We start from the raw sequence: 20,144 nt of genomic DNA on the forward strand, positions 1-20,144 counted from the left end.
CCCCCCCCCCCCCCCCCCCCCACCCCCTGAGACCTGGCCACACGTGGGAGGCAAAAAAAGACACATGCACGGGTAACTGCACTTTTGTTTTCCTATTTAGCCACAATGTTTTTTTGTTGGTTTCTTTTTTGTTTTTTTTTATATGTTTTTTAGCCCACAGTGGGACCCTCACCACTAGGCTTAGGGGTTCAGGGTATTCCTAAATTGCCCCTTGTGTGTGTGTGTGTGTGTGTGTGTGTGTTTTTGTTTGGTGCTTTTTCTCCTTGGTACTCGCCAGAGATGGCTGTCACCACTTCCTGGCTGAAATAGTTGCAGCTGATTAGGTCTCATTTTGAGATCTGTCCGATCTGCGGGCCCTTTGCATCCCTAGATGTACATAAATCCTTTTTCTTTAATGACTTCAAAAACTACTGAACGGATTTACACCAAACTACAAAAAGAGATCTTTCTGGATCAAGATATACCTTTCTGCCAATTTTGGTGTCATTCAGTTCAGCGGTTCGGTACTCGTATCTAAAATCCCTATGGGAAATTGTAAGTGGAAAAAGCATTTTTGAAAAAGCTCCTTTTTCTCGGCCCCCGCTTCACGAATCATCCAGACACTTTCCAGCCAGCAGCTGACATGAGTTTTGAAAGCTTGTGAAGATTCAAACAGCGCCAAAGTGATAGGCAAAACAAAATACATTTTTCCTATGGAAACTAGGTCCTAACTATAACTACCTACTGGTGACCACAAGTAGGTTACTATACATAAAGATATTTTTATATACTTATTTACCATGTGTGGTAAATATTTGAGTGGTAAATGATGCGTGTTAAAGGCATTCCGTGGCAATGCCTGCCTTGTAAAGCCTGCTTTCCACTGAAAATACCACATTAAATAACAGTGTGCATTGCAGGGGGTACCCAAGTGATAAAATTGTTTTTGTCTTCTCTGCTGTGATAATTATGCACATTTTACTCTTTTTTACATTTCTTGAGCAATTAGGATTCATTTCAATCATATGTGCTTTACAAAAGATGTACTCAGTTTGTAACAGTACCGCAGTCAAGAGGATGACAATCTCCAAGAAAAACAAGACCAGTGAGTCAAAATTAGAACAATGTTGCATATCTTCATGGGAGTTACAATAAGTAATCAGGGTCGAAAACAGGGTCTGGTTGCGGAAGCCCCCCAACTTTTCCTTGGTCTTTGACTGAAGTGCCCTGTATTCCTGCTAACCAGGTCAACAGTGCCAGTGTTTCTTTCCCAAAGCAAGACACCTGATCACTTGATCCCCCAAGTAGCTGGGCTGTTTGGCACATCTGTAAGTCCCTAGTAAATGGTAGCTCTGGTACCTAGGGCCTAGGTACTAAGGAGGGTCCCTATTAGCTGCAGTATACCTTGTGCCACTCTAAGGGACCCAGCATCAAACACATTCAGACTGCCACAGCCAGCTGCGTGACCAGGTGTTTAAAAAAATGAAAACACAGCACAGCAGACTTGTGTACCATGTCCCCTAACACTGCCTGTAATATGTGTAAGCCACCACTACAACAGGCCTTACGGCCCTAAGGGAGGGTGCATTATATTACAGGTGAGGGCATATATGATTCGGCAAATTTGTCCCTAATGAGTTCCCCAGCCACATGATGGCTTCACTGATAATAGGGATGTTTAGTATCAAACTTCTTGTATCAATAAACCCTCACTGATGCCAGTGATGGAATTATTAATAAATGCACCCAGAAGGCACCTCAGAGGTGCCCCCTAAAAGCCTACCAACTGCTGGTGGGCTAACTGACTAGTTCTAGCCAACCTGCCACCAACAGGGCGAGGTTCTGACCCCCTGCTCCTTGGAGGTCAGAAACAAAGCCTGCTCCAGCAGAGGTGTTACACACACCTCAAAACTGTAAATCTGCATTCCAAGGCAGGAAGATTCAAAGGAGCCCGCCGCATTTGGTATGAAGACTGGCTCTCCTTAGAGGGATATGCCGACCCTCCTGCCCCAGTGCCCCCTTTGGCACCTGGACAGGTGGGAACATATTATGCAGGAGGCATGCTGCATTTACAGGCTGGGCACACCCTAGAGGGATCAGCCTAAAGTGAACACAGCCTTGGGGATTCCGCCATCTTTGTGTGGTGGAATTAGGAACTCTGCGACAGGGTGATTTCCACACCCCAAAGAAAAAAAGCAGTCATCTAAGGGGTGGAGTGACCCCAAGGGTAAGGAGCCCATTGGCTACAACCCTTCACACCCCTTAACACTCCCTTAATTGAGTATTTGAGGGGCCCCTCCCTTGATACCAGGACCTCAGTGGACAGAAAAGGAGTGGACAAGAAGGCTGCTGACCCAAGAAGCACAACTGGACTTCGAGCCAACCCTGCCAGCCTACCTGCTGCATCCAACTCTAGTGGACCAAATGACCAGTGATGGAAACCTGACGGTGCAAGCCACCTCTGCACCCAGCCCCCTCAGAGCAAGGAGAACAGGAGAACTGGTGTCCCTACGCCCCTGAGCATCAAAGGAAATGAACCCCCCTGGGTGGCTCACCTAGAATGGACTCTTAGTCCACCTCTGCAGCATCTTTGGGACCGGACCCATCCCCATTGACTCACAAAGTGTACCAGATGCTGAACTGCACCACTGCACCAGGCCACCCAGGTGCCTCCCGAGGTGACCTGTTGATGTGGCCCAGGGTCCGTGCCCCGTACTCACCGTGAGTCCCGTTTACCGTGTATATTTTTTCTCCCATACATTAAAATTGCAGATACCGAAAAACGCACTGTTGACTTTTGAAAACTATAAAAATTCCTATCTCGAAAAATACTCACCTGATTCCAGTGATCTTGAAATTTAAATGTATATAAACGTATGTGTTGTTTTATAAATTGGTGTTGGATTTATTGAGAGTGTCTCACTTACTGCTTATGTGTGTGCCTTACAAGCTTAGCACTACCCTCTGATATGCATAACAGCTCGCCCACACTAACAAAAAAAAAAAAGAGAGCATTTCGGGTGTCAGTTGTGCCTCTGTAATTCCTCTGGGGTTTGCTTGGACTTGTAAAAGGACTTTAGGTTATCATCACTGAGTGGAACAAAAGGAGCCTACCAGTTTGAAAGCCCACAATTCAGCAGCAGGCACTAGAGAGTTGGACACTTGAGCAGTATAATGTATTTTGTTATGTATTTTTTCATTTGGGGTTTTTGTATAGCACTAGTGCGTTGTCCAGCGAACAGATTTTGGATGGAACGGAAGAATAAAATGGATTATGTTACTTATCCTGTAAGTATTTGCTGCATGTAGCGCTGTAGATTCGCATGCCCTACACACTCCTGCCATACAGTGTTGGGCTCTGACTGGTGAAACTTGTTTTTCTTTAAAGAAGTCTCTCAAGTCACAAGGTATCAGTGACTCTTTCTGGTACTGAAGACGCATTTGCACAGACTCCACTGTTAGATTGTTTTTCACACAGCATGTGAGTGTAGGTATGGAGAAGTGAGCAAGACAGAACAGCGACCATGTGTGCTGAACAGCTAACTGTACATATTAAATATATCTGTGGCACCCACTGGCTCCCGGTGAGGCTGGTGGGCTCATCTGAATCTAAGGCTCTACAGACTGATGCTTACAGCATAAGTAACATAGTAAGTTTGTACCATATGTGGCTGTAGATACACATGCTCTGCATCAACTGGAAAGCAGTACTCCCTCTGAACGATGGCTAGCCAGTGGATAGTGCAAAGCACTAAAACAGAGGCCATAGTGCTGACATGTGAGGAGGGTGTGGGCTGCCTTGCTTTTGCAGGTAAAACATAGCGGTCACATTGTCCGTGCACACCAGGACTATTTTGCCCCGAATGTCTACGAGGAAAGCTTACAGGGCTAGGTGAGTGGCTAAAACTTCCAGATGGTTGGTGTAGAAGTCCCGCTGATAAGGTGGCCACAGGCCCTGAATTATCATGTCTAGATGTGCCCCACCGAGCAAGTGATGGGCAAGTGATGATGGTTACCTGCAGCACTGGGTCTGCGAATAGAGATGGCTTTGCCCCAGTGTTGAGGTAGCACTGGCTCTATGGCCTCTTTGAGAAGGAATGCCTGGACCTCTTCTTTTAGTAGGGCGAGGTTGTGTGTGTCGGGTAGAATATTTGTTGTGATTAAGGTGAGTGCAAGGCTGTCGCCGCACTCGACAATGGATAGAACTGGTCTGTCACGATTTCCTCCTAAGGGCGAAGAAATCCTTGAAACCTCCCACTGTCTGGAGTAGTGTGGATGCGGAGAATGAGGGCAAGTCAATGTTGGGAGGCAGGGTCTCCCCTGGAGGCACTGCACCTGTGCCTCGGCCCTATGGCTTAATAATCCTGAAGGTGCCCCTGTGTATCCCTTACCTCTCAGTAGGTAATAGGCCTGCTGCTGTCATTGACATAACGCTGTTGGGTCAAGGAAGTTAGCACTGTCCACACCCCTTGAGTGCTATCTCCAAAAGGAGCCTCCAATTAGTAGTACTTGATGGGCACCCATGAACTTTGTTGTGGCTGTGTGTTATAATCCACATGTGTATATACATGTAGAGGCGCATTTTCTCTTTAAGTGAGATATGTATATAGTTATTACAATGTACAATGTTAAACAATTGAAAAAAAAGTATAAGGCAATATATATTAGAGATAGGAATTGGTATGTTCCGTTGTTCCTTGGAATGTGTGGAAATTGGTATACCCGGGAGCTTACTGTAGAATGTTGAAAAGTGTGAGGCATGAGAAGACAAGAAGACGGAGTTCGAGGAGCGTTGGAATAAACAGCTGGAACCAGAAATACTTCTTATTTTTTGATTTCATTACTTTGAAGATTACAACATAATTATTGTGGTGACGAGTGAGGGACAACTGTGCAGGGGACAGAGAACGCTCCTTGCCCCTGATGTTATTACCGTCTTCAAAGAAGAGTGTGTGGTAGTGAATTAATGCGTACCTCGTACTGAAGTTCCAGTTCAGGGGTCAAATCGGAGGGACGGTGGAGAGCTGTCTTACCGGTGGACACCTCTGGTGTACGGTTGACTGAGTGCAAGCCGATTGAGGAGAGCTGCAGACCGAGGATCTGTATGCGCGGAAGCGATTTCTGAAAGACGCGCTTGTGAGATCATAGACGGTGGCAGCGGCATTAACACGAGTAAGGATTCACAAGAGAGGTTTCCGAAATCGAGGTGAGGAGAGCTGCAGACGGAGGATTTGTATGCGCGGGAGCGGTTTCTGAAAGACGCGCTCTTGCAGATCAAAGGGGCGGCAGCGGCACTCACACGAGGAAGGATTTCCATGAGGCTTTCAAAATCGAGGTGAGCTGAGGTGGAGTTACACGTTGCAGAAGCTCGTGTTTCTAGTGCCAATAGCCAGGATCATATTGCAGCTGAAAGAAGAGGTTCTGAACGGGAAGCGATTTCCAGGGGCAATTTCAGGCAACACAGGTGACACAACCAAGGCGGAGTCACGTTCAGCAACCACAGATTTAAAACACTAGACAGCATTGCTGAACTGAACAGTGGGGATAGGTTGGACCCATCTTTTCAGGAGGAATTTTCATTATAGAGTCTGGATTGGGTCTGCATAGGAAGTGACTGTTGTATAAATAAGTTACAAAAGAAGTCTGGAAAAAGCTGAAAGTGGAAAACTTCTGGAAATATACAAGTAATATGCGATAAAGTGATTTATTGCAGACATTGTTTAAGGAGCAGATAATTTGCCTTTTACAGGAATTCAAATTTTTATAGGATTGTATAAAAGATTTTCACGCAGCATACAATGGCGGCAGCGAGTATGTCACAACCACCTCCCTTCCTAAGTGAATTTGATGAACCGAACCTTCCTTGGAAGGAGTGGATAAAACTATTTGACTCATATTTGATAGCCATAGGAGGGGAAAGATTTAAGCATTGAGAAGGCAACACATACTACTCCATAATTTGGGTATTCAAGGACGTAACGTGTATGAGAGTCTGACAGATCTTGATGAGGAGGAGGATGATGGGGAGAAGTATTAGATGACTATGAAAAAACGATCAGGAAATTAGAAAGCCATTTTGGGCATAAAGTTAATGTGGTGTTAGAGAGACATACGTTTTTCAGTAGAATCCAGGGCAAGGATGAAAAAGTTTCTAGTTATATTGCATGCCTTAGGGGTTTGGCTAACACATGTGAATTTGGAAACTTAGAGGACTCTCTCATACGAGATCAGTTAGTAAGATGTACTAACAATCTTAAAATTCAGGAGAAATTATTAGTTCACAATCCTGCTCTTAAAGAAGCGACCGCTATAGCCAAGGGCATAGAACACACAGTTGAATGTATGAAACTAATTAAGAACACCCCAATTAGGGAGGAAGTGAAAGAGGTCAAGACAAGAAGACAAAGAATCGGATCCAGAAGGAGGGAGTAGAATTCATGAAATAGCAGTTAAAAGGAATACTACAAACAACATAGATATGGGTAAAAGTAAATGTTTTAGGTGTGGCAATAATAGACACCTAGCTAACAACCCCACGTGCCCTGCTAGAAATTGTGTATGTAGGAAATGTGGTGTTGGAGGACATTTGGCACGTGTGTGTAAAAATGAAAAGGGTGAGAATAATGAAAAGAAGGTGGTAAACAAAATTGAAGACTCCCAAGAGGTTAGAAACAGGTATGTGCTACAATTGAAAGAAACAGATGAAGGGAAACAGTGCGACAACACATATCCTACGTGTAATATTGAACTTGATGGGGTGAAGGTAAAGGCATATGCTGATTCATTCTCTCCGTTTACAATCATTGAGTATAGAGTGTATGAGGAATATTTCCAAGGTAGGGGATACAAATTACAGCCAGCTGATATCTCTCCGGGTGGGTGCAACAATGATCCCATACCCTTAAAGGGTAGGTTAGAGTTACAAATAACATTTAAAGGCCGGCAAACCAAAGGTAATGTGTATTTTACTAACAAAGGATCAAACCTACTGGGATGGAAACATCAAAACGAGTTAGGTATCAAATTAGACCCAAATAATGATGAACAAGTCCTTGTGGTGGCCAAGTCCAAAGAAAGAGAAAAGGTGTGTGAAGAATTTCCTACATTTTTTAGTGACAAATTGGGATTGTTGAAGGACTACTGACAAATTGGGATTGTTGAAGGACTACCAACACTTAATAAAAATAAAGGAGGGTACCATACCGGTTGTTCACAAAGTCAGACCTATCCCATATCTAATGCGGGAACCTTTGAAACTGGAGTTGGAAAAGCTGGAAAAATTAGGAGTCATAGAACCAATAGAGAGCTCATTATGGTTGGCTCCCATAGTGATTACCAAGAAACCGGAAGGCAGGGGAATACGGGTGTGTGTGTGTGTGTGTGTACTTGAGAGATCTTAATTCCAATATACGGTTTGACAGGTTTCCCCTGCCCAGAATAAGCTAAAATGTTGAGTACCATGGGTCCAGCTAAGTTCTTCAGTGTGATAGATCTATCATCGGCGTACCATCAGGTAGAGCTTCATCCCTCATTCAGGTCACTCACCTCCTTCATCACTCCATATGGAGCCTTTGGATATTGCAGAATGCCTTTTTCTCTTGGCTTCTGCAGTTTTCCAGCGTATTATGCAAAGAGTATTACAGGGAATAGACCAGGCATTGTGTTTCCAGGATGATATCCTAATATATGTTGCTACAAAAGAGGAACATGATTCCACCTTGAGGGAAGTTTTTAAAGCATTGGAGTGTGCAGGAATGACCATTCGGAGAGACAAATCCCAAATATGTGTGCAATCAGTTGAATATCTGGGGCACAAAATAACAAAGGAAGGAGTAGAGCCAAAAAATGTTCTAGTAGTAGCAGTGAAAGAAGCCCAGGCACCCACCAACAAGCAGGAACTCAAGTCCTTTTTAGGGTTAGCTGAGTACATGGCTAAATTTGTACACAACTTTGCGGATATAAGAGCCCCCATGAGAACACTGCTAAAAAAAAAACGTTATCTTTGATTGGGATCAAAATTGTCAGGAAGCCTTTGAAAAAGTAAAAGAAGCTATTGTCAAATCCCCTAATTTGAGTAATTTTGATTTCAGGAAAAAAACCATAGTGACCACAGATGCTAGTGGTAAAGGGTTGGGGGCTACCTTATCTCAGAGTGCAAATGGACAAGAGGATATTATAGCTTTCGCTTCAAGGTCTCTTACAGTTGCGGAAGCAAATTATTCTACCATAGAGAGACATTAGCATGCTATTGGGCTATAAAAACACTAAGTTCTTTTTATGGGATTTGCCTTTTACCATCAGAACAGATCATAAACCCCTTACTGGGATGTTCACCACTAAAGGGAGAGAGCGGGCTACTCTTCGTATTGCAAAATGGATCCAAGCTTTAGAAAATTTTAATTTTAGAGTAGAATATGTTCAAGGGAAAAGGAACATAATTGCAGATTTCTTGTCTAGATCACCAAGGAAGGTAGAACTAGAGGAAGATACCGATCTATTGGAGCCAGTGTTGGTAAGACCTTGCGGGTCTTACCAAACTTGAGTAGAATGAAGGAATCAGAAATGACCCAGTGTTAACAATGCTGAAAGAAAAAATTGTCAAGGGTTGGCCGGAAAGGTCGAAAGATTTGGAAGAGGAACTGAAGGGGTATTGGGAAGTAAGATCAGAACTTCATATTCGAGATGACATGGTGATGAGGGGAGAGAATAGTACCTCCCTGTGTGTTATGGGACAAGCTTGTTACCTTGGCATATGAAGGGCATCTAGGAAGGAGCCTCACTAAAAAGAAACTAAGAGCCACCTACTGGTTTCCGACTATGGATAAATTAGTAGAGATCAATGTGAGAAAGTGTATTAAATGTGCCACAAGTGACAAGATCAATGTAACAAGAAAAGCCCCTCTGTCACCAATTGAAGTTCCAAGTAAACCATGGGACAAGTTAGGATTGGACATCTTAGGTCCGTTAGATCAGGTAGGAGTTAGTGGAAAGTTTTTACTGGTGCTGGTAGACTACCATTCACCCTGGATAATGACTAAACATGTAAACCAAGTAATCACAAGAGAAGTAATAGCCTTCCTAACAGAGGCATTCATGGTTGAAGGAATTCCCAGTACATTGATAACCGACAATGGGGTACAATTTACTTCAGATGCCATGAAGGAGTTCCTTAAGAAGGCTGGTGTCAATCATTTTAGAACAGCTTTATATCATCCACTGGCAAATGGATTAGTTGAGAGAACCAACAGAATGATCAAAGAATGTCAGCAAAGGGGAAGGGTGGTCCGGGAGTCAGGTGAGATAGCTCTAAAACAACTGTTGTGGTCCTATCACACCACACCAAATTTGGTAACAGGAATATCACCTTTTACATTACTCAGAGGTAGGTTATTGGGTACTAAACTGAACCCCAACTGGTTGGGTGGTGGTTAACCCCAATTTGTGCAACATGAAGAAGCCACGGCCCGAGTCCAGCAAAACCAACGTAGGTACAAAAATTGGTATGACAATAGGTTTGGTACCAACTATAGGCCATGGAAGGTGGGGCAGTGGGTAAAAGTCAAACTACCTGAGAACACCAAGAGAGAGGGTAGCAAGTTTTCATGCCCCAAAAGAATTATTGAAGTACAAAGAAATGTGGTAAAGCTGGAAGATGGCAGAGTGTGGAGTATGGACAAATTATCAAGCAGTAGAAAACCAACTATTAGACATGAAAATTCACAAGATGAAGAGGAAGAAGAAGAAGCCTCGGATCAAATGAGCCAAGGTGGTGAGGCAAGGAGTAGAAGACGACCATCGTGGCACAAAGACTACATGTTCAATTATTAAGGGAAGAAGATCTGTTATAATCCACATGTGTATATACACGTAGAGGTGCATTTTCTCTTTAAGTGAGATATGTATATAGTTATCAAAATGTACAATGTTATAAACAATTTAAAAGAAATAAAAAGTATAAGGCAATATATATTAGAGATAGGAATTGGTATGTTCCGTTGTTCCTTGGAATGTGGGGAAACTGGTATACCCGGGAGCTTACTGTAGAATATTGAGAAGTGTAAGGCATGAGAAGACAAGAAGACGGAGTTCGAGGAGCGTTGGAATAAACAGCTGGAACCAGTAATACTTCTTATTATTTGATTTCATTACTTTGAAGATTACAACACTGTGTCCTTTACCTTTTACAACATCTCAAACGGAGCTTAAGAGATGCACTCCATCAAAGGGCAGATAGATAAGATGTTTTGAACCTCTGTCTTAAAGCCCGAAATAAGAAAACCAGGTGTTGCAGCGTGGGATTACAGAGATGTTTACACCTCTGGCAGGCATATCAGCTGGGCTTCTGATTTAGAGAGGATCAGATTGTACAGGGATTCAATCACTTCTCAAACCCGGCTGTTACCAAACCAGCATTTCATAGGCTCGCTGAGACTTTCAGGGACAAACGGCACCATATCCTTCAACAAAGTGATAAACAGTAAGGGAAGCTAGGTTCTGGATAGTGTCTCTGCCAGAAAGTAGTCGTCCTTCAGGGTGAGGTGCATATCTACCTTGTGAAAGGCAGTCGCACAGTGGATGGCACTGTGGTATGCACTGATCATTTGGTAGGGAAGCCATAACGGGGGCATGATTCAGGTCAGGACCCCGTCAGAGCTCCACAGCCTAGTCCTTGCGAAAATCGAATGTAGGGCACGGTTAAACGGGCACCCCAAAATCCTATGCTGGAGAGTATGGACTAGGATTGGATGAATCAGAATGAGACTCTGGTGACCCCGAGAAGTTGCAGAAGGTGAGGAAGGGGAAGATGAGGAGGTTGGTGCAGGGGTGGAGGAGAGCTAGGAGCCTTGCACTTTGGTTGCTTGGCAGGCGCCAGTTGTAGAGGAATGTCTGGTTGTGGAGTGTTCTCAAAGATGATTCTCCGCTTTCTAGGCAAAGTCTTCCCAGGAGCAAAGCTCATGTCCGTAGGGCGATGAATGATGATGCATTGCTCACAGTCACTGAGCTCCTGTTGGAGCTTATTGAGGAGGAGTCTAATACTCTTCTCAGAAAGTGAAGAAAGCAACAGATCCCGAATCCACAACATTCAGTGTCAAACGCATAGAGACTAGAAGCCATGCTGATACACGTCTGAACCGGATTGCAGAGAGAAACAATCTAACAATGCAGTCAAGGCCCATGCGTGTTCACGACAAGAGGAGGAATCATAGATACCTTATGTCTTTAAAGGAAAACAAGCTAAAACAGTCAGAACCCAACACTAGATTGCAGGAGTATGCAGAGCATGTGTATTTACAGCCACATATGCCATGAATACATATCTACACAAAGCCCAGTCTGTGTCCTTTCTCTACGCTTGATGGGAGAGGTGAGCCTTTAAGCATCTATGTAATTTTAGCCCTCCATAGCCAAAAGACAAACACAGGCACTTTCAAGTGGAAGCTTTAAAACTGCTGGACCTTTCTCCAAAATCTTTGTAGCTCATAGAAGCAGACAGATGTCTCTTCAGATTGTTTGGTAACAGTCATCTGGAGAGGTACTTTTGACCCTCTACTTGCCTGGTGCAGCATCAGTGCTGAGATGACATGATCAGATCTTCCCAAGAAACGGGTAATGCTGGAGCCTCAGACAATTTTTAGCAGCAGTCTGGGGTACAACCCCATAGTAATGGTCAATGCACAAAAAGGCACTGCCAAAACAAAGTTAGCAGTGGTGATAACACTGAAGTGGCAGACCACATTACTGGCCATTTTGCTTATTTGTGCTATGTAGAACACGGAGTCCAAAAAAAAGGCTACAAAGTTTAGACCATGGCTGACAGTCAATCAAACAGAAGCAGACAGGACCCTAGGTCTTGGAGGTTCGAGGCACGGTCAGTTTTAACTATCCCACTGTTAGCAAATGATAGTTTAGTTCTTTGGACATCAGTTTCTTGACACTTGCTTTAGCTGGTCTACCCATGAGGAAAGTCGTCTCATCAAGGAGGATGGTAGCAATTTAATATAGGCGATACAAGACATATGTCAGGACTTGTGTGTAGGTAATGCTTCATACAATTATTTGAATTTAATTGGTCCGACAGAGGTAACTGGTTAAGTGCATGATAGGTCCGACAGAGGAAACTGGTTAAGTGCATGATAGTACTATGACACTGTCCGGTATCTGATGAGGTCCTATGTTAGGATTCTTGAAGAAAAACAAACACATGACTATGCAAGCAACAGAAGAGGCATTTCACATATTAAAAGTTTGAAAGACTAGTTCGGCACGCTCTATATTTCTTTACAGGCAATGTGAAATTTATAGATCAGAGCCCCAACTCTCCCCAATGTGGAACATTTTTTTGTGAATAGAATGTGGCATCATTTTAGAGGGATTTTGGATGAAGATGGAAGAGTTAATTTAGAAAACTGTGCCTCAAACAGTAAGAATAGGTAGATGTAGGACCAGGGGTGAGAAATGTCATCTACAACAGGATTGTGAATTTTGGCAGCATGTTTGGCAGCAGGCCTGGCATTAAAGACAACCATTAGTGTTTACACAGAAGCGGTCAGGTCTTCGTCTGGGGAGAATGGGAGAGGTGCTCACTTATGGGTTCAATGTACGTCTGGCAGAGAAAAGTGTGTGAAAGGAGGGAAGGCCCATTGATGAGGGGAGGTTGAAGGTGGGTCTAAGAGTTTGGGACCTATAAGACTACATTGCTAAAGATTGTTTTCAGGTTGTGCCACTCCAGTGACATAAGGAATATTTGTCAATCATCTTGTTATCTCTCACATCTACTTTTTTTGGTATGTAGAGTGCATTTTCCTTTGTCCATCACCAAGTTCACTGAGCAATGCTCAACATATTCAACTCAACAAAAGTATGCAAAATCTGATAATCACAGCCGAAATGTAAAAAAGTCAATGTTTGTGGGTGGAGAAAATTAAACTTTTTAGTGAAGGAGAAAGTAAATTGAGGTTAAATGCAAACAAAGTATCTTAAAACGAAGTAAGCAAGGCTGAAAACATTTCTAAAATTAGGGCACAAGCTTGGAATAAATGAGACCTTTATGTATCATTGGAGCCCACAAATTGGCAGACACCAAGATGTAGTAACAGATACCAAGGTTCCAACAAAGAGCACATCCATCTAGATAGCCTTTCCAGAAGAATGAAAAAAAAAACATCAAAATACTCAAAACAATGCTGAAATTAATGTGGAATTTAGGGGAGAAATGTTTAATGGGCAATTATCTGCAATATTAGTTTTTCAAACTATACTCACAGAATGCTGATCAAAAGTGAAAGATCTTACCCTTTGTCCTTGGCATGGACGTCAGCTCCATGCTGCAATAGCAGCTGCACAACTTTCACACGGTTGTACCCTGCTGCCAAATGTAGTGGAGTGGACTATGAAGAAAATAATATGTAGATAATATTAAAGTCAACAAGGACAAAACAAAAACATTATACTACAACATAAACAAGACAGTTTGAGACACACAACCAAGTCTACTGGCTCGTGTCAGACCTCAATTATTTTCGTTCCTCTGTTTTCTTTTGTTCAAGTCAAAGATTGCACGATTTAATGGAGAATATTTCATTTAATTTGTGTCTTATCAGACAATTCTACTTAGCCACATGGAAAAGTGATAAGCTTTGCATATCTGCTACAAGATGCTTTCTTGCATAGCCCGAAATTGCAGCCATCACATACATGAAAAAGCAGGAATAGTATGTTGTGAATTGTTTATGTTGGTAAGTCAAGATCTAAGGAGTTTCAGAAAATTTCAGGTAAAATAAACTTTCAATAAGCATGAGCCTAACTTTAACCCAAAAAGCAATTAGCAGGCATTGCCTAGAGTTCCTTAACAACAAAAGATCACTTTGTCACCTATTAAGGCACCATTCCGGTGCACGTACGTCAGTTCTTTTATCGACAAAACTTCCACTCCAGAAGCACAGAGTCATGGATATAACCAACATTTTGTCTATGCAAAACTAGTGCCATGAAAAGAGATAAACCCTAACCATACCAGAGATATCCGCAGAGCGGGAAGGCATGGGTGGGTGTAAGGAATCTGCAACTATGTAGAGTCTTTACTAGATAATGCGTTACCAAAGGTAAGTAACTTGTTCATCTGATAGAGACTTCTAGTTACAGATTCCGTACCTTTGAATAGATACCCACCAAACCATAACATCCTGGCGGTGGGCTGCGGATACCTCTACTTACACTAAGAAGTCCTGAAGGACTGAACGGGTAAATTGTCCGTCTCTCCGTACCTGACTTTACAGGTTGTAATGCTTTGAAAAAGTGTGAAAAGATGCCCACGTTGCTACCTGACAAATCTCCAGGACTGGAACACCCTGAGCTAACGCAGTGGTAGCAGCTTTGCCCCTGGCAGAATGAGCCCCAAGCACCCCAGGAGGCTGATTCCTGGCCAATGCGTAGCATATCTTGGTGCAGAGAATGACTCAGAGCGAAATGGTTTGCTTCTGCACTGCCCAACCCTTATTTGCTCCAACGTACCCCACAAAGATTGTCATCCACCCGGAACTATTTTGTGCGGTAAAGCCAGAACGACAACGCTCGGTCCAGTCGGTGGAGTCGCTCCTCTTCCTCAGAGGGATGTGGTGGAGCAAAGAAGGTGGGCAGAGTGATGTTCTGACCCAGATGAAATGGGGTTACCACCTTGGGGGAGGAAAGAGGCACGAGTTCTGAGTACCACCCTGTCCCGATAGATAGTGAGTTATGGTGGCTTTGATGACAGAGCTTGCATCTCACTCACCCTCCTGGCAGATGTTATCATCACTAAGAAGGCTGTCTTGATGGTGAGCAGCCGGAGGGGACAGTTGTGCAAAGGCTCGAAGGGATGGCACATCAGAAATGTGAGGACCAGATTTAAGTCCCATTGGGGCATAACAAAGTGCGCGGGATAAACATATGTACAAGCCCTTTGAGGAATCTATGTACAATGGGGGATTTTAACAGAGAAAGCTGATGAGGTAACCAAAGAAATGCTGATAAGGCAGAAAGATAGCCCTTGAGAGTCCAAGGCAGAACCCTGCTGGGCAAGGGAAAGTATGAAGGGTCAATAGACCTTTCTGTACAATAATATACAAAGCGTTTCCAACTGCAGGCAAATACTGTTTTAGTGGAAGGAACCCTGGCTGGCAAAAACATTTTATGGACTTTGGGAGGAAAGTCAAAAGCCATTAACTGCAGCCGCTCAATCTCCATGCATGAAGGAACAGAGTTCACAGGTTCGGGTGGAGAACCCTCCCCTGCTGCTGTGATAGATGATCCTCCCAAAGGTGCAGCCTGATCGGAGGATTGATGCTCATTTTGAAAAGCTCGGGATACCAGACTCTTCGTGCCCAATCCGGAGCCACTAAGATGACTTGGGCCCAGTCATTCTTGATCTTCTTGAGTATGCTGAGTAGAAGTGGTATGGCCAGAAAAGCATACATGAAGCCTGAATTCCACTCGTGACAAAAGCGTCACAGAGCGATTGCGGCCTTGGAAAGTCAAACGCACAATACTGCTGAAGTTGAGCTTTCTCTGTGGAGGCAAACAGATCTTACCAAGGCTCTCCCCACTGCTAAAAGAGTCCGTGCGCCACCTGCAAACGGAGATACTATTTGTGATCCGCAAGTCATCAGCGGATGAGTTTGTCCGCCCTGGTGTTCAGAGAACCTGCCAGATGTTGAACCATCAGGGTTATGTACTGCTGTTCCAGCCATGTCAAGAGATGCAGAGCCTCTTGACAAAGGCTCCACGACCCCACACCGCCCTGCTTGTTGCAGTACCACATTGCGGTGGTGTTGTCCGTGAACACCTGCACTATCTTCCCTTTCACACCAGGAAGAAATACTTTCAATGCCAGTTGGATCGCCCTGAACTCCAGCAAGTTGATATGTAGTCCAGATTCCACCAGAGGCCTCTGATCTCCACCTCTCCCAGATGGCGGCCCCAACCCAGAAGAGACGCATGTCACTACTGTAAGATCTCTCTGGGGAAGGGAGAGGAGTCTGCCTCCTCTGACCCAATTGCAGTTCACTAACCACCACTGCAGATCTTCGGCAGTTCTCTCTGAGATTTGAATCATATCGGTAAGATTTCCCTGATGCTGTGCCCACTGGAACTTCAGATCCCGCTGCAGAGCCCTCATGCACCATCTGGCATGTTTGACTAACAGGATGCAGGAAACCATGAGTCCCAACAGACTCAGAGGCTGTCTCACCAAAATCCAGGATAGAGGCTAAAACATCTTGTATCATAACCTGAATATCCTGGACTTGCTGTTCGTTAGGATAAACCCGAAACTGCACTGTGTCCAGAACAGCCCCGATAAAAAGGAGTTTGAGTGGGAGTCAGGTGTTACTTCAGCACGTTTATAGTGAACCCCAGCAAATGCAGGAGGTCCGCTGTAGTCTGAAGGCGGGTGACGAGAGCCTGGGGCTTAGGAGCCTTCAAAAGCCAGTCATTGAGGTAGGGGAAGACTAAAATCCATAACCTGTGCAGATGAGCTGCCAACACCTGAGGGGCACTGATGAGACCGAAGGGGAGCACGGTGATCTGAAAGTGCTTGTGGCTCACCTTGAACTGCAAGTAACGCCTGAAGGCGGGCAGGATGGGAAAGTGAAAATAAGCATCCTGCAAGTCCAACGCTACGATCCAGTCTCCTTGATCTAGGGCAGACAAGATCTAAGCAAGAGTGAGCAGCTTGAATTTCTCCTTTTTGGAGGAAGAAATTGACATCCTTTAAATTCAACATTGGGCAAAGACCCTTGTTCTTTTTCGGAATCAGAAAGTAGCGGGAATAACAACCACTGCCTACTTTTGACATTGGGACCCTTTCCATGGCTCCTTTGGCCAAGAGAGCTGTAACTTCTTTACGGAGCAAGATTAAATGATCCTCCATCAGTCGTTCCTTCAATGGAGGGATAGAGGGACGGACAGACTGGAAGGGGAGGGAATAGCCCTTCTGTATGATCTGCAAGACCCATTTGTCCGATGTTATGGAACGTCAGTGAGGGAGATGAAATTGAATACTCCCTCCAACTGGATGAGCATGGTCGTGCAGAACCATACTAGGAGGGCTTGGGCATTGTGGAAGAGGGGGGCTGGGTGGTGGCCGACCTCTGGCTAGACACTCTGGGTTTGAAGGTACCACAACCTTGTCCTCGCACTGGATGCTGTGAAGCTAGAGGACAATGGCTGACCTGTGGGTAGTATGGTACCACGCCCCTATCGAAGCCTCGAAAGGGGCGAAAGGCAGACTGCTGGTGAGCAGGAGCCGAGAGGACCAAAGATCTGGCCGTAGCTCGAGAGTCTGCCTTCTCTCCAAAAAGGCATGAGCCATCGAGGGGCATGTCCATCAGATTTACCTGGACATCCCCCAAAAAGCCAGAAGTACGAAGCCAGACATGGCGACGAAGTGCCACTGTCGATTAAAATGCCCTGCCCAGTGAGTTGGTCGTGTCCAAACCACACGGAATTGTAAACTTGCCTGCATCTCTCCCATCCTTGACAGCCTGAGACTGTCTCGTACACCCTCCGGGACCTGGGCAGCACCTGTACCACCATATCACAAAGTATGGAAAAAATGGCCCAAGTGAGGGGTTTACGGACCTCAATGCCAGGCTGCAGGAAAAAAGAAAACATCTTCCCAAGTTGGTCCAGGCTCTTGGATTCCCTACCCGGGGGGAGCAGAAAGGAAGACACCATGGGATGTGGAGGTTTGGACCACCAAACTCTCCTTGGTGGGGTGCTGGGTGAGGAAACTAGGGTTGGTAGGAGCTGGTCTATTGTGGCGGCCAATTGTCCTATTTTCAGGAGCCCTTTTGGTAGGTTTGGACCACATCCCCAGAAGGACATCAGTAAGAGCCTCATTAAAGGGTAACATTGGCTCTGTTATAGCAATCCCCGGTTGAAGCACCTCTGTCAGGATGTTAGTCGTGACCGGCACAGTAGGCAAGTTCAGGTCCAAGACCTCAGCTACCATACGCACCACCATGGCATATGATGCTCACTTCTCCATAGCCACAGAAGGAGGGGAAGATCATATCCGCATCTGGTGTATCCAGTCCGCTGGCTTCCCCTAAAATAAGCCTCAGGCATTGATCTGGGCCATGTCGAAGTCGGAATCAGCATGGTACGATGTCGTTCAGACTCTGGATCATCTGGAATGTCAGACCCGGCACCGGAGGAGGCAACCGGCGCCGGTCCAGATCAGATATTGGATCCCGGGGCATCAGCTCTGTGGAACCGTGCTCAGACGTGATGTCTCGTCGGCCAACGGGCGTGGTGTAGTCGAAGTCTGCTTGGACGACTTCTTCTTGTGCCCCGAGGACCTCCAGTGCGAAGAAGAGGACTTTGGGCTCCTGGAGCGGTCCTGCAACCTCTTCCTTGAGTGGGACCATGACCTCCTAGGAGTCGCACAAATTAAAGTCGACTGCATAGATAAGAGGTGTGTTCCCAGTACATGGTGCCAACAGTTGGAGCACGACTTTGCATCATGGTTTCTGTCAAGACACCAGAGACATTGCGCCATGTCGGAGACGGACCTCCACCAGGGATATCAGGCACCACACGGCTTAAACCCAGTTTTCTTTCTCACACAGACACAAAAAGTTCTTCAACAAAACGGTCGAAAAAAGGCAACGGGTAGCTCGATCCTGGACCTGTGCTTAACCGACACAGAAGGAAAATAACTGATGCACACGCACCGGGATGGTGCCTTTATAGGCAACCGTGATGTCACAGAAAACTCCAACGATGTTGACGAAGACGCACGCGGATCCGAACGACGGCACACGCAGGGTATTACTCAGCAAAAAATTCCAGATTCGAAGCGGACGCCAGGGAATTCAAAGGTAAGGAATCTGCTGCAGCAAGAAGTCTCTATCAGATACTAAGTTTTCATCAAACGTGCTTTGCTTGTGAACATCTAGCCCATTGCAGGAGACAGCATACGTACTCCACAAAGATATGTTGATATAATTTTTTTCAAATGTGGCATTTTATTTTATTACTCCCAGGGCGACTACAATGTAATGTTCATGTCCAACAGCTGCCAAAACTCTGCACAATTTCTACGTTCCACATACTTGTTGTGTGAGAATACTGTAGTAGCCGGCATCTGCACATTTTGTTGAGGGCAACTGATAAACAGAAAGCCTCTGACGTTTCAACAGGATGAGGTAAGCACCTCACTAACACAAAACAAGACAACAGACAGTCCCAGAACGAGAGTCTTTCAAGGCAAAGATAAAGAGTGTTGATTAACACTGCTCGGCATTCCTAGTGCTGGGTCATTGTTTGTTACAAGCCAGATTAACGCTGCTGCTTTTAACTGGATCACACTGTAGCCTGGTGTCACTTCCCCACGGTGTTCTTTATCATGTCATTGTACCCTGGTTTTCGCCCATCATACTACCCCCTGCACGCCCTTAACCCTGCTGTTCTCCTCTGCAGTATAAGTTAGAGTAACCGGGGTGTTTAACATTCTGGCTAAGAGGAGGGAAGGAGTCTGGGAAGAAGGGCGAGGGATCACCCTCCCATTAGAGGACCTTCTCTCCTGGACAAAGACCTTTGAAAACACATTTTATTTAATTCTTTGTACAGCGCCTCCAATACCCACCAGCATTAAGCCCTTTAAATAAATCAAAAGCATTTCACAAGTTAGGAGTAACAATCGTATGAATGCAGCAGCATGAATATACAACGCAATGAGAAACTAAAGTTTAGGATTTCACATACTACATACCAGGAACACACCTGTTATCTGTGCAGTCACAAACTCCACAGATACGCCAAACCCAAAACACTATGATGCTCTTGAAAGCTATTTCTAGGTGCACTGGGCAACAATTTTCAGACCTAATTATGACTAGGGGTGTGTGGGCAGCTCCGCTCTGCCGGCGGAGCTAACAGAGTTTTTGGAACTCTGCGCTCTGCTTGAAGCTCAGAGTTAGTCAACAACTCTGCTAGCCCTGCCAGCGGACTGGAGCTCACGCAGAACGTGCTGCGACCCAGCTATGGGCTGCACAGAGCAAGAGCAGACAGTCTGCGCTTGCGCTGTGCAGCCCATAAATGGGCTGAGGGAGGCAGCCGCTGTTGACACATCAGACGACGAGGAGAGTAGGACCCCCTGAAAGATCAAGGTAAGTCCTTGTCTC

The 20,144-nt window shown here is 45.0% G+C and overlaps 1 protein-coding gene across 2 annotated transcripts in view; it reads right to left on the minus strand.

Moving 5' to 3' along the window:
• The window catches only part of TNKS2 (tankyrase 2), a 511,364-nt gene that overhangs the window by 383,871 nt on the left and 107,349 nt on the right, over positions 1-20,144 (minus strand). For both annotated transcript variants that reach the window (XM_069239858.1, XM_069239857.1), the window contains exon 6: positions 13,273-13,367. In XM_069239858.1, the coding sequence (XP_069095959.1) occupies positions 13,273-13,367 (95 nt within the window). The remainder of the gene's footprint in view (positions 1-13,272; positions 13,368-20,144) is intronic.

This window comes from Pleurodeles waltl, chromosome 6, assembly GCF_031143425.1.
Source record: "Pleurodeles waltl isolate 20211129_DDA chromosome 6, aPleWal1.hap1.20221129, whole genome shotgun sequence".
Taxonomy (NCBI): domain Eukaryota; kingdom Metazoa; phylum Chordata; class Amphibia; order Caudata; family Salamandridae; genus Pleurodeles; species Pleurodeles waltl.